General features: G+C 37.5%; 1 protein-coding gene across 4 annotated transcripts in view; it reads right to left on the bottom strand.

Moving 5' to 3' along the window:
• The window catches only part of CAPRIN1 (cell cycle associated protein 1), a 37151-nt gene that overhangs the window by 15810 nt on the left and 5937 nt on the right, over positions 1 to 15404 (bottom strand). For all 4 annotated transcript variants that reach the window (XR_004351000.1, XM_032639373.1, XM_032639372.1 and 1 more), the window contains 7 exons: positions 8632 to 8694; positions 8432 to 8518; positions 5908 to 6146; positions 5736 to 5818; positions 1978 to 2115; positions 319 to 371; positions 155 to 241 (listed from right to left, as the gene is read on the bottom strand). Coding sequence is in view for 3 of the 4 variants with exons in the window: in XM_032639373.1 (XP_032495264.1) it covers positions 155 to 241; positions 319 to 371; positions 1978 to 2115; positions 5736 to 5818; positions 5908 to 6146; positions 8432 to 8518; positions 8632 to 8694 (750 nt within the window). In the remaining variant the exon portion in view is untranslated. The remainder of the gene's footprint in view (positions 1 to 154; positions 242 to 318; positions 372 to 1977; positions 2116 to 5735; positions 5819 to 5907; positions 6147 to 8431; positions 8519 to 8631; positions 8695 to 15404) is intronic.

Raw genomic sequence — 15404 nt, 5'->3', positions numbered from 1 at the left:
TCACCTTTTAAACAGAACAGTCTTACATGATGAGTTTGTTATTCTAATAAACGTACTAAGAATGCAAAAGACTTAATCTAAAATTGTTCTTAGGAGAGGTAAGAATTACTAATTAAAGACAAAAGACATCAACCTTGTAACAGAGAACTCTTACCTCAACTGTTTCAACTGTCCACTCATCTACCTGCTCCTTTTCACCACTGCTGAACTGTGTTTCTGCCATAAATTGTCTATTTACATACTGCAAAGCAAAGTAAATGTTTGAGACCTCTGTTTGAAAGGCAGAAAGGGAAAGCTAGCATTAAATAAAAATCATACCTCTGTTGATTCAACTTCACTTTGTTCAGTGTATTCTTCTGCAGGCTCAGGTTCTAAGAGGTTAAAAAATGATACAAAAGAGTGTAAGAAAACTTTTTTTAAGTTAACAATTCATTTAAATCCAAATAAGTAAACAGTTCACCATCACATAGTCTGAATTTATTTACAAAGTTATAGTTAACAGTACGTTTCTGTATTTTATTATTCTTACAATATATTCAGAAAGTGTTTTCTTTACCATTTATTCCACAATTATTTTAGTTTCAATAGTAATTATTCTGGATCAAGTATAATGCCAATAAAGCAGCATCCTAGTCTCTATTTTAATCTACTTGGTAAAAGTGGTAAGGGGGGGAAAAAAATGTCTCGGGAATTCCCTGGCAGTCCAGTGATTAGGACTCGGCACTTTCACTGCCTGGGCCTGGGTTCCATCCCTAGTTGGGGAACTTAGATCCCACAAGCCTCACAGCACAGCCAAAAAAAAAAAGACTGCCTTATATTGATCTGCAACCATAAATTCCATTGATGTGCAATGTTCCCTTCTAGTTTCAACCTAATGCTTACCATGTGCCAAGCACTGTATACATACTTTACAAATTACTTCCTAAATGAAGAACCTGAGGTACAGAGAAGTTCAGTAGGTTGCCCAAAGTTACACAGCTAATACGTGTTGTAGCCAAGATTTTATCCAGGCAGTCTGATTCTGGAATCCATGCTTTTACCCATTATAAAGTTTATGCTCCAACAACGCTCCCTACAATACTCAAAATTTTATTCATCATCTTACATTACCATAGAAGTCCTCACAGTAAGTGCTTACCTACCTATTAGTGATGTGCTAGGTGCCAGAATAGATCTCTGGTGACTGAGGAATTTATAGTTCAAGATCATGGAGTTATAATCACTCCACCATAAAAAAAAAACAGAAAACCTCATACCATTCACCTCATATACTGGCATTGCAAGCAGCTATAAATCTGCGTACATCAGCCAAAAACCTATTTGAAAAACCTTACAACAGTTGCTCCCTCATCCATACTCCAGCCTAGCAATACTGCAGCAAGAGAAATACCAGTCTGTAACAATGATCAACATAAACAAGATAGGGACTTCCCTGGTGGCACACTGGTTAAGAATCCACCTGCTGATGCAGGGGACATAGGTTCGTGCCCTGGTCCAGGAAGATCACACATGCTGTGGAGCAACTAAGCCTGTGCGCCACAACTACTGAGCCTGTGCTCCAGAGCCCGCAAGCCACAACTACTGAGCCCATGTGCCAGAACTACTGAAGCCCACACGCCTAGAGCCCGTGCTCCGCAACAAGAGAAGCCACCACAATGAGAATCCAGCACACCGCAACAAAGAGTAGCCCCCGCTTGCTGCAACTAGAGAAGAGCCCGCGCACAGCAACAAAGACCCAACACAGCCAAAAATAAAATAATTTAAAAAATAAAACTAAAAAAAAAGATAAACAACTGATATTTAATGCCTCTGGGAATTACTCTTAACATGCTTTGTCTTAATATTTGGTCATGCTTAAAGTTTCTTTAAAGATCTAAGTGTACAAATATAACTAAATAAATGTATAGCTTGAACTTGTGGCAAAGGAAAGTAAAACCAGGACCCTAAACTAAAGCTCATATCCACCTGAGTACTCACCAGCTTCAGCTACCTGGTCTTCAACTGCAGGTGCTGAGGCTGCCTCTTCTTCCTCACACAGCCCATTCTGGTGGTTGTGAGTGCTGTCAAAGTAGTTTGACTGGAAAACACGCTCAACAATTTCCTTTAGAGCTTTATCTAAAAACAGAATATTAATTATAGTCTTGGACTATCTGAGGATGCCTGACTTAAAAGATTCAGCGTTCTACAAAATATAGTGGTAAGAAAAAAAAACCCATCAACTGTTACTTAAAAACATAAAACCATTAAATTCCAACAGAATTTTATTACAGAATAATAGGGAACAAGAAATTATTTGTATTAAATTTTTAAGTATTTTAAATAAGTTAGTCCAAAAAAACCCTGACAATTATCATTTATTCATTCAATAAACATTTACTTAGCACCTAACTGTATGTTAAGCAATGAACTAGGCACTGGGGCTACAGAGAGGTATGTAAAGATACAGTATCTGCCCTCACTAAGTGAACAGTCCAATAAAGAAGAGTTATCAAATACTCACAAAAACAGTAAAATTACATCTGTGAAAAGTACTACACAGAAGTACAATGGACTGGACCTAATCAAGGAGAGACCATGAGAGGCTTTTCTGGTATAAGGGCTGCAAGAGCTGGGATCTGAAAGGTGAGTAGTAGAGAGGAAACAAGTGTTTCAAGGCAGAGGCAACAGCATCTACAAAGCCCTGTACACAGGGTGCCAAATACAAGAAAATTAAAGTATGCATTGTGGCGGGAGCATAGGGAGTGAGAAAAAGCATAAGGAAAGATGAGTCTGGAGAGACTGGTAAGAGCCAGCATATGCAAGGTCTTACAAACTAAGGGCAAATGTATATAAAATGTGATTAAAATAAAACCATTAAAAGATTTTAAAGAGGAATGGATGGTGAATTCAGTTAAGAGACTGCATTAGACAACAGAAAGGCAGAAAAGTAGAGAAAAAGAAGTAGATTCAAAAGATATTTAAAAGGAAAATAAAATTGTCAGAATTTGGTACATAAAGGGGACAGGGTGGTGGGGGAAGGTTTGTGTCAGGAGTTAATCTCCATTTCCTGGCCTTGTATAGTAGATGTAGAGCAAGACTATTAAATAGGTCACTATACAGAAAAATGAAACTTCAGGGACATTATATCAAAGTATTATAAAATTAATGCTATTAAAAGTAAAACTATAGGGGGACTTCCCTAGTGTTACAGTGGTTAAGACTCCACGCTCCCAGTGCAGGGGCCCCAGATTCGAACCCTGGTCCGGGAACTAGATCCCACACGCATGCCGCAACTAAGAGTTCACAAGCCACAACTAAGGAGCCCGAGAGCTGCAACTAAGACCCGATGCAACCAAATAAATAAATAAATATTTTTTTAAAAAAAAAGTAAAGCTATTGGGAATTTCCTGGCAGTCCAGTAGTTAGGACTGCGCTCTCACTGCTGAGGGCCCGGTTCAAGCCCAGGTCAGGGAACTAAAACCCCGCAAGCCACACAGCACAGCCAAATAAATAAGTAAATAAATATTAACGTTTTATATATATATATATATATATATATATATATATATATTCACACATATAATATATATGTTTATTTATTTATTTGGCTGTGTCAGGTCTTAGTTGCAGCACACAGGATCTTCGTTGCGGCATGCAGGATCTTTTACTCTTCTCTAGTTGTGGCACATGGGATCAGCTGCCCAGCAGCATGTGGGATCTTAGTTCCCCGACCAGGGACCAAACTCGTGTCCCCTGCATTGGAAGGCGGATTCTTAACCACTGGACCACCAGGGAAGTCCCAATAGCTATTAACTTTTGAATGCTGAACACTTCACATGTTTTCCTTCCCCTGCTTCAGAATCTCCTGCCTCAGAACTATTTTTTAAAAACTTATGAAAACTGAATGCACATAAAAACACTAATATGAGTAAATTATCTTTCCATTAACTATAAAGATGTTACATTCCTCAGATGCAGGAATGAGGCCAGGTAGAAAATAACACCAAAACAAGCTACGGCTTAGACTTTTAACCCTTGTTACTCCTCAACAGTGCTCATGAAAATTTTATCAGGCTTGACCTAAAGCTACTTTTTGAAGCTAACAAGTTTATACACATGTCAACTGCTTTCTAATCAAACTTCAAGTGGGGAATTCAGTACATATTTGTAGCAGAACTAAAATCAAGAAGCCAAAAAGTTTTTTTTTAACGAAGAAATACAGACAACACAAGTTAACAAACCAAGAAAATGATTTCTTACGTGAAAAGACACAAAAGCATTGGTTCCTCATATTTGATTTACCCATCTCCTTTAAAGCAAATACACTCCAAATTACATCATACAGTTTTGCCAAAAAAAGTATAAGCTCTTTTCAACCAAATAGCTAAAAACAGGGTATAAACAGATACTTTTGCCTTAATATGTTCAAAAATCTACTTCCCTAAATCGACATTAAAAATAGCTAAGAATCTATTCCCTGACTAAGGGATTAAAATCTAAAATTCCTAATTTACTGAGGTAGTGTAACTTAAAAATATCCTTTAAAAAAAAAAAAAATCAACAGGGCTTCCCTGGTGGCGCACTGGTGAGAGTCCACCTGCCAATGCAGGGGACACGGGTTCGTGCCCCGGTTCGGGAGGATCCCACATGCCGCGGAGCGGCTGGGCCCATGAGCCATGGCCGCTGGGCCTGCGCGTCCGAAGCCTGTGCTCCGCAACGGGAGAGGCCACAGCAGTGAGAGGCCCGCGTACCGGAAAAAAAGAAAAAAATCATACAACTGCATATTTACAATTAAGGAGTTCACATATAGAATACTGGCCTAGATATTAGCTTTTTAAAAAACATAGAAAAAAATGAATGTCCCAAATTGGCAGAAGTTCAAGAAAAACTAAAGATAGACTAAGGCTATGACCATGAGTAGAATGTACAGGGTGCAGTAAATGTTTTTCACAAAATTTCATCTGTAAGGAAAAACCAGTCCCCATCTAGTACCAAAAACAATGAAAGTCAATTTGGTATTAATCTGTCCACCTCAAGCAAAATAAGTTATGAACAAAACCATGTTAATTTAGGACTCCCATCTTTATAGATTTTTGATTGGTTGATGCTGGTGTTTTGACTTACACACAAAAAAATTGCAAAAAATAAACAAATAAAAAGATACAAAAAGGAAATAAACCAAAAAGTAAACAGTGGATTAACATTATTTACACAGTTCTAAAATTTCTTTAATATTTATTTTTATTTTATTTTATTGTGGAAAGAACCCTTAGCATGAGATCTACCTTTTAACAAATTTTTTTTCAACAAAATTTAAGTGTACCATATATTATTGTTGACTACAGGTGCAATGTTGTACAGCAGACCTCTAGAATTTATTCATCTTGCTTGAATGAAACTTTATGCCCAGTGATTAGTAAGTCCCCATTCCCCCTCCCCCCAGCCCCTGGAAAATACCATTTCCTTCTTTGATTCTATGAATTTGACTTTTTTTTTTAAATATCTTTATTGGAGTATAATTGCTTTACAATGTTGTGTTAGTTTCTGCTGTATAACAAAGTGTATCAGCTATATATCCCCATATCCCCTCCCTCTTGCCTCTTTCTCCCACCCTCCCTTATCCCACCCCTCTAGGTGGTCACAAAGCATGGAGCTGATCTCCCTGTGCTATGCAGCTGCTTCCCATTAGGTATCTATCTTACATTAAATTTTAAAGATTCTTAGTCACAAAATCAAAAGTTGTCAGTGATACTCACAGGTTGTTCCACATACAGGTTTTTCCTTCCCTTCCAGCAAGTCCCACAGGTGAATGGAGGCATGTTCATACTGCTCATTCAACCTTGTAATAATAAAATAGCTAGTTAATTACCTTTCGGTTGTCTACTCAACACAACATTTAGAAATTTCTATTATCAAATACCACTATACCTCAAGCTCATGTCCCGTTCAGGGTCTGCTAATTTGTAGAACTCATCCAGCAACGACAATTCCTCTTCTGACAATATTGGCACTCCATTCAAACCTTGCTTGAGGTCAGTTCTCACTTCATCATCTCCCAATTTGTCCAAAACATACTGCAGCTCAAGCACAGTTTTTAAACGTTTCTGTTCAGCTTCTTCTCTCATAAGCTGCTCCCGACGTGCTGTCTTCTTTATTGTTTTCTGAATCTGCATAAGAATATAAACAGACGTAGAAATGAGTTTTACGAAACTCCTTTACATCAATTTCAGGTCCAATGTAAATAAGACATATTTCATTCACTGAGTTAAATGAGACCCTGATATACAAAAGAATGACTCCCAACTTAAAAACAGTCTAATAAGTAATCTGTTTTAAGTAGCTGCTGGAAATTCAAAATACATCTTTTCCTAGAAGGTATTACACTATGGAAATGGTATCAATGAAACAATATATTGGGGATTTGCTTCAAAATAATCTAGCAGGCAGGGAGCAAGGGAGTAGGTGTATAGATGAAATATAATTGCCCATGAAATCATGGTAACTGTAAAAGCTAGGTATAGGTAAATGTGAGCTCATTATAGTCTTTTCTTTAGTTTTTAAATTTTCCATAATAAAAAGTATAAAAACTAAAAATTTTAATTAAGGTTCTGAGACAATTAAAAAAGAAACCCAACCAACAGCCACAATAAAAAAAAAAATCTTATCTATGTCTACCTCTATGAAAAAATGGTTCAAAATACTAATTTCAATTGCCTACTATTGACTCACAGGAAGATGTCAAACCTACTACTCATCCCAACAATCCACCACTTCCATTCTAGGAAGAAAGGCAGGAATGAGAAAATAAGTCAAGAAAGCAAAAGTAAGATAATAAAGAAAGCCACTTTGGATGAAACGAGGAGTTCAAGTAGGGAAGACTATGAAGACTTGAAAAGGTAGGCTGGAACTAGGTTAAAGAAGCTCTTGAACCAAAACAAAAAAAGTGTTTTAATAGCTGTGGAAAGTGCAACAAAGGATCAGAGTTAAATAAAAGGACTGCCAATGAAGTTAAAGGCCCAGTGAAAAGTTCCTGAAAACACCAGTGTTAAAAAAAGAAGCAAAGGAGGATACAAGTATTTTCATTTACACAGTGACAGTAGCTTCAAAAATAGATTCTATATTAAATTGTATATAGCAATTCTACTTCTGTGACCCATATTTTTTTTTTTAAATCAGAAACAAGAAATTGGACTGGGTTCATCAAGCCTGAGGCTCTGATCTAAGCCAAGTGGAACAAATCCCTACTTGGGTGTAAATTAAATTTCCCTTACTCTGTTTTGAGGGGTATCAATATTTTCCACCTTTAATCAAATTTAATAAGTAACAATAATATTAAGTGCATGAAATAGTTATACGTCAAATACTGTTATAAGCACAACCCCATAATGAGGCACTATTACTGCCCCTCCCCTCTCCCTTTTTCTCCCATCCTTTCCTTTCTATCCTACTGGCTCTGTTTCTCTGGAAAACCCTGACTGATACGGGTATAGACTCTTTCAAAGTCATACAGCTATTAAGTAAAAGTGGCAGAATCGGGATTCAAATCAGGCAGTTTGGTTCCAGTCAGAACTCTTCATCTCTGTACTGCATTGTCTCTCATCACATAATAAACTGTTTTGTTTATTCATTTCACCAAATCAGAGACAACTTTAAATTTCAACGTTGTTATAAGCCTTTCTCCAAATAAGCTAACACTAATTCAGAAGGATATCAATTTTCTGGTCTCAACTTTCAACAAATTATTTGACTTTGCTCATATTTAATTTTATCCTGTTCCCAAAGGCTTCTGTCACATCAAAAGATGTTTGGGGAAAAACACACCACTTTGTTGGATCAAGAGTTGATACAAGTGCAATATATTAGTCGGCCACATCCCTTAAGATCTCTATGGAGAAAGTAGTTACCCATTATATCAACAGGTTTCTTTATTTTCTGATAGTTAATGGGATTGTAACATAGTCATGAGGCATAAAAGAATACATGGAAGATAAATGTCTATCACGTTTATACAGTTATCTCTCCGTAGCCAAGGGGAATCGATTCCAGGACCACCCCCCCCACCCCACCCCCCACCCCGTGGATACCAAACTCCATGGATGTTCCAAGTCCCTTACAGTCCACACTCTGTATCTGCAGATTCAACCAACCTAGGATTTCGATCCTTGGATGAAGATCCCATATATACAGAAGGCTGTTATATTTGCATAAATAATTTTTTAAACCAACGATACATGTCTGTCATATATGAAACTCAGTCCTTTTAAAAGACATCTTTCAGGTGTTACACTAAACTTTACAGAATTGGAAAGCATCTTAGATATAACTGGATCCAATCCTCTCCCCCTTGCAGAGAGCTTATCAACAGTAATGCAAGAATTAAAACTCAAAGAGACAAAATTTTCTGCCCTCCTCATTTTTAATATTTCATAAACATATGCTATTTTTTACTTACATCTTGGCTTAATGCCATGAAACTCCTCTGTAGTTCTTTTGCAAACTCCAAGTTATTTGTGACTTCCTGGTACTTAGATACAGCATCCTAAAATAACAAAGAAAGAACCCGACTTTACTGGAAACACAAAGAAACACAAAATTAATTTTCCTATTAAAATTAATGAGCATAAAATCTTAATAAAAATATAACATCTTTACCAGCTGATCTTGATTAAGCCTTTCCCCTTTGTTCATTCGTTCCTGATAATCATCAAGCTTGCCCTATATTAAAAGAAAAAAAATTATATTCCATACTGAAAGTATATACCAGCTTAACCATGCTAAAATAACAAACCCACATAATTCTCTAAGTTTGTCTCAAATCTTGCCATAAATATACTTTTTAGATATAATACAGTTTAAGTCAGTATATAAAATAGCTTTGTGAGTTAAAAAATGAATTTAAATACCCCAGCCATGCTGAATGATACCAAATACTGTTATTATAAGCCAATGAAAAAAACACTGCTTATTTTTTAGGTTTCTCAAAAAAGATATGCATCAGATGGCCCAGGCATATAATACTCATCCACATAAGTGAGGGCCACAATTTGGTGAAAATCCCAGTTACACCTAAGTGAGCATATCAGACATTTTATTAAGTGTTAAATTTTTGTCCCTCCCTCCCCCTGCCAAAGAATTCATGTAAGTGATATAAAAGAGTTTATTTTTCCTGAATAAACACACATGCATATTGTCTTTGATATGCCTCATTCATTTCCCTTGAACTGAAATAATTTCAAGCTATCATATCACCTACAGGCACAGTACACTAGTCAACAGCTTTTCTTTTGTTATTTTCTCACAGATGTAATTAATGTGCAAGGGGGGAAAGAAGTTAAGCCTCTGGTTCAAGATCATCTCCCTCCCCCCCCCCCCCCTAAGTTGAAAACTTTGGAGGTTTCCTAGGCTACTACTATTAGATAAGCACCCCCTGCCCACCCCCCCGCGGAGATACTCAGGTACTGAAGCACAGTTAAAAATTCAGATATTGTTTTAATAAGTTGAAATCTAAATTGAGGGGCGGGGGGGGGGGGGGGGGGCGCGGGCGGAATTCCCTGGTGGTCCAGTGGTTAAGACTCCATGCTCCCAATGCAGGGGCCCGGGGTGCCATCCTTGGTAAGGGACCTAGATCCTGCACACAACAACAAAGATCTCACATGCCACAACTAAGAACCAGCGCAGCCAAATAAATAAATAAATATTTTTTTAAAAAATAAAATAAAATATTAAATAATCACAATAAATTACAAACATATATAATACTTTACCCTTAGCAATAATAAAATAATGAAGAAACCAAATACAAAGTAAGGGTCTGATAAAATTCAGAGGCACAGAAACAAGTTTAAAAGCAATGCTAGAAAGGTGTTTTAGGTCAAATGATCCATTTTCTTTATGGCAGAAAAGACAGTAGTCAACTTTTATAGCCATTCTACCCTAATGAAACAGCCTATCACAATTCCTTAGTTATACGGAAGGTAAATAAAATCAATACAATCATTAAAACATTAAAGGATGATGAAACTATCCAATTTTATTTAGGCGAACTATTTACACAATCAACAAGCTTCCAACTAAACACATATAAAATTCAAGTCTACCAGATGAAAATCAAGATTTTTACACTGATATGACAGGCCTAACCCCATGTGCAAAAGATAAGCTCAACTGCCTCAAACACTCTGAGGATGGAACAAAGACAGTTCATTCTTTTAAAAGGGTAGGCTAATTTTTCTTTAAGAAATAAAAAACAAGTTAAGATTTGCTTTTAATTATGATTTAGGATGTAATAACAGCGTTATAATCTGCATGCCACTATTTAGAAATATACAAATAGAAGATATGCAGACAGAAGGGGGGCCTGAAATTTAGTGTCAGTACACAGTTAAAATTCTAGCAACCAGGCAAAAGAAAAACTACTATTAGCTTATACCTTGCATTTATTATCTTCCCTTTTTATGGTATTATACATTTTTCAAGGAAACTGTTGCTAGATCAGGACATTAATACACAGTGAATGTCCTACATATCCCACAAGGGATAGTTTTTTGTTTTTTGGTTTTTTTTTTTGCAGTACGCGGGCCTCTCACTGTTGTGGCCTCTCCCGTTGCGGAGCACAGGCTCAGGACACACAGGCTCAGCGGCCATGGCTCACGGGCCCCGCCGCTCCGCCGGGGCACGAACCCACGTCCCCTGCATCGGCAGGCGAACTCTCAACCACTGTGCCACCAGAGAAGCCCAAGGGATAGTTTTATATACCTAGATTTTTAAAAAAAATAAATAAATTTGGGCTTCCCTGGTGGCACAGTGGTTGGGAGTCCGCCTGCCGATGCAGGGGACGCGGGTTCGTGCCCCGGTCCGGGAGGATCCCACGTGAGCCACTGTCGCCAGGCCTGCGCATCCGGAGCCTGTGCTCCGCAACGGGAGGGGTCACAGCAGTGAGAGGCCCGCGTACCACAAAAAAACAAAACAAACAAAAAAAATATTTATTTTTGGTTGCGTTGGGTCTTCTTCATTGCTGCACGCAGGCTTTCTCTAGCTGTGGCAAGCGGGGGCTACTTTTCGTTGAGGTGCGCGGGCTTCTCATTGTGGTGGCTTCTCTTGTTGCGGAGCACGGGCTCTAGGCGCACGGGCTTCAGTAGCTGTGGCTCGCCGGCTCTAGAGCGCAGGCTCAGTAGTTGTGGTGCCCAGACTTAGTTACTCTGTGGCATGCGGGATCTTTCCGGACCAGGGCTCAAACCCATGTCCCTCCCCTGCATTGGCAGGCGGATTCTTAACCACTGCGCCACCAGGGAAGCCCTATACCTAGCTTTAACTTTGTCATTTAATGTCTCGAGAACTTAAAACTCCTGAAAAATGCCTATATATATATATATATATATATATACATACACACACACACACACACACATATACGTATGAAAAACAAAGATTTTTTTAAATGTTAAGAATGGTACCTGAGTGGTACAATTATAGGTGGAATCTTTTTCCTTTTTTTGTACACTTAGATATTCTGCAATAGACATATAATAAAAAATTAAAATCTTGCGCTATATAAAAGATGTTAAGATTGTTAGATTTCAGGATATTGTTAGGACCTTCACCTATAATAATCCATGAGTATGAATCTATATTATCCTAGGACAAGATATCCTATAGCAGAAAAGCTCCAATTTTCTACACAATAGGAAATTTACTATTCATCTAACCCAGAGATATACGGCAGATTACATTTTCTAAAGATGGCTCCCACATACTGTTCTACAATGTGACCGTGGCACTTCCCCATTAAGAACTAATCCAATTCCTCTGCCATTTTATTGAGTGGACGCCAACCAACAGTGTACAGTGGAAGTAATCCCGTATGACTTCCAGGGTTGAGTCATTAACAGCACTGCATCTCTGCCCTGTTTGCTGGTCACTAAAACCAATCATGTTTGGAACCCCGAGCCATCACACAAGAAGTTCAATAACCCCGAGGCTGCCATGCTATGAGGAAGCTAAGCCATGAAGACAGGTCTCATATAAGAATTCTGGTCAGCAATCCTAGTGTTAAGTCATCCTAGCCCAGGCATCAGACATGTGAGTAAACAAGGCTGAGTCTTCCCAGCTGAGGCCCCAGGCATCATAGAGCAGGTCAACCCCGCTGCATGCCCTGTCTGAATCCCTGACAGGCATCTTCTGTGCTCATGATGCGATGAGGTAAGTGTTGGAGTAATCTGTCACACAGCAATAACTGGAAGGTTAAGAGGTAAATAAACAGAGAAAGCAGCTACTTTGTGAAACTCAGCTTCATAGTACACATCTTCATGGAATACTGTCATCAAGAAAGGATGCAAAAAGACCTCTGTGCAGCCAAAATAAAGATCTATGCATTAAATACAAGTAGAAAAATTGTTCATTTGGGGTTAATATTGGTAGTATGAACTTAGTCACTACATAAATAAGGACTTGGTTGTCAAACTGACAGATCCAGCATTAACCACAACAAAAACAGAGAGGCAAAGACAGGAGTAAAGGACTCCAGACAAACACAGCTTTTTTTCTTCCCTAAGCTAGAACATGGTTCCTAACTTATAAAGTGGTAAAGACAAATTTGTTAACTACTCATATCATCCACATAAAATGAATATTAAGGTTTTTTTTTTCCAGGAGAATGTAGTCGTTTTTCTAGCATCAGATATCTTAATCAGAAAGCCTACCACAATATTGATATAACTGAAACCTGCCCTCTTAGATTCTATCTTGAAATATCTATACTGAAAATTCAATTTAGGGTTCCTTTTTCAACTACTGAGCAGCCTGAATGTATTAAAAATTCATTTATAGCACCACGTATGAGCAAGATAAAAAAATCAGGCCATTTTCCAGACTAATCAGAGTCTCTAAAGCAGAACCATGGGATAGCAGTGGGACAGACATTACCCAGTAAATGTCAAAAGACTATATAGTCATGTAGTACTAAGAAATAATTGTCCCAACAAGTGCTGTCCAGTCCTACTCTCCTGTTTCTTTGTTGCCTATAATAGTTGACAGTGTTTGTTATGTGACAGACCACATTCAAATTTAAAGTATCAGGGAGGCACTATTATCAATCACATTTCATCTAAATGGAAACTGAAAGAAAGGGCAATTAAATAACTTGCCTAAGGTCATGTATCCCAGAAAAATTATGTGTGCCTCAACACTTGCCCACTCTGTACTCCAGCCACCACTACATTTCATTTCTGCCCTCCTGCTGCTGTTTTCCTCCTTTTCCTTCTCCAGAATCACAGTACACCCAGATCCTCCATTCTTCGCAAAGATTTTTTCATCACCACCAAAGTTACTTTATTGAAATGTTTTTTAAAAATTCACTACAGTGCCATGAGGGTGCCAGAAGATAAATATACAAAATAGCTGTTCTCCAGAGACTTCCTGCCTGTGATAACCAAGAAATTACACAGATGAATAATTTTTAAAATATTTTTAAATTGAACAGTTCAAAAGAAATGGCAAAAGAGATGACAGACTCCAAAAAACCAAAAATTCTTCAACTAGACAACTGTAAACAGTCACAACAAGGAAGATTAGGAGAGACAACACTTTAGCTCCACTATCTGGGAAACTATGTAACTTTTGTTCTCAATTAAGGGGATCTCCAAACTGAGGCAGAATACTTAAAAATGAAGTCTAAAATAACAAAAGTGGTAAGAACGCCTAGCTATATCTTAAATTATTTTACATCTCCAGGCCAAATAAATCACTTCTGTAGTACTGAAAGAACCTGTAGAATGACGAATGGAAACACAGGAAGACAAAGATTTCTCTTCCTCTCATCTTCCCATAATCTTCAGTGGCCCTTCTACACATTATTTCAACTCCCCAATCCCTACATTCCTGTTCTTCACCTAGAAACATCAGTTCTGACTTTGCCCACACAGTGGTAAGCAGCTGACCCTGCCTCCAATTCACCTTCCACCAATTCAACTGAGACTTAGTTGTTAGTAAAATTCATAGAAGACAGGAAAGGTAGTAAGAATCAAGTTTCTTCAATTTTTAAAGGGAGGTAGAGAGAACATACAGTACAATCCATTGATGATTCATAACAGCTCTCTTCAAATGCTGGAAACCTTCACATGCAGAAGTCTGAGTTGTTACAGAAAACAAAGTAAGTATTAAACAGTGGTGGCAGGGACGTAACTCTAACATCATGAACTTAAAGAGTTGTCCAAAAATGAAATAGACTTTCACTGAAAAATGAGCATTCTACCAGGCCCTAGAAGAATGATTAATGCAGAAGCTCAATGAATACCTGTCGAGACTGCAGGATTCCTGAACACTGAAGAACAGAAAAAGGATGCTAAACTAGATATTATCTAAGGTCCCACTGTAAGATAATTTTTCAGGCAGATAACTAACCAGGAGTTTAATTTGACAAGATTTTTGTCCAACTGAAAAGACAAAAAAAAAAGTTTCTGTAAAAACCTTCATTCCTTGTCTACGGCAGTAAATATGTAGTTAAATCTGAATGAATGGAAGCACCCTAGCAGGAAAATGAAAAAATTTAAAGAGTTTCAGCATCACCTACTTTGAACTATATTCTTATAAAGTCTAAATAAAGCTTGTGCATTTGAAAAACAAATGATCAAAAAAAAAAAAAGAAAAGAAAAACAAATGATCATAGATAATCTTAACAAGTGTCTTTTGAATTATTAGTTGCTTTAACCAAACTACGCATTAGGATGAGTTGGTACAACTGGTTTATATACTCTGGTGGGAGTATATAAATGTAGAAAGATGTGAACTGTAATTCATTTAAAATGGAGACCAAAGATTTTTTCCCAATGATTAAAGTATATTTCAGCTATTTCTATGTGTGGATAAGAGTATTAAGGGGAATGCAATGAAATTTCTAATAATTTACAATGATTCAAATACCAACCTATTTACCTACTCATCAACTTTACTCACTTAAAAAAATCCTTCAGGAAAAATCCCATTTCAATAAAAAACAGTGCAAGTAAACAGTACAAAATGTACAAAAAGCATTTTCCCCCTCATGGATTAATCCATTTTAACACGGTTTTACTGATGAAGCTACAAATACTTCTATGTAATGATTTACCCAAACTAGCATATACTGATTTAGCATATGCCCTATGCAAGGCACGGTGTGATGTTAGTAATAGTCTCTGCCCTCCAGCAGCTTACCACCTATTTAGAAAAATACATAAGGTAAGAACATAAGGCAATATAAAAATGTAAAGGAAGTGTACAGACAATGGGTAGCCCAGAAGTTAAAGGAAGCAGACTGCATGGTCAAGAAGCATACCTTCCCCTTTCCCCAGGAAATACCAATTCTGAACTCTGCTCAATAAGGTCTCTTTCACCTATGTTTTTACATTCATGCTCTATCCAACAAAAGCACTGGTATATAGCTAGTGGGA

Source organism: Phocoena sinus, chromosome 8, assembly GCF_008692025.1.
Source record: "Phocoena sinus isolate mPhoSin1 chromosome 8, mPhoSin1.pri, whole genome shotgun sequence".
In the NCBI taxonomy this organism is placed as follows: domain Eukaryota; kingdom Metazoa; phylum Chordata; class Mammalia; order Artiodactyla; family Phocoenidae; genus Phocoena; species Phocoena sinus.
Note: the sequence above shows the minus strand (reverse complement) of the source record. Positions and strands in the feature narration are given on the sequence as shown.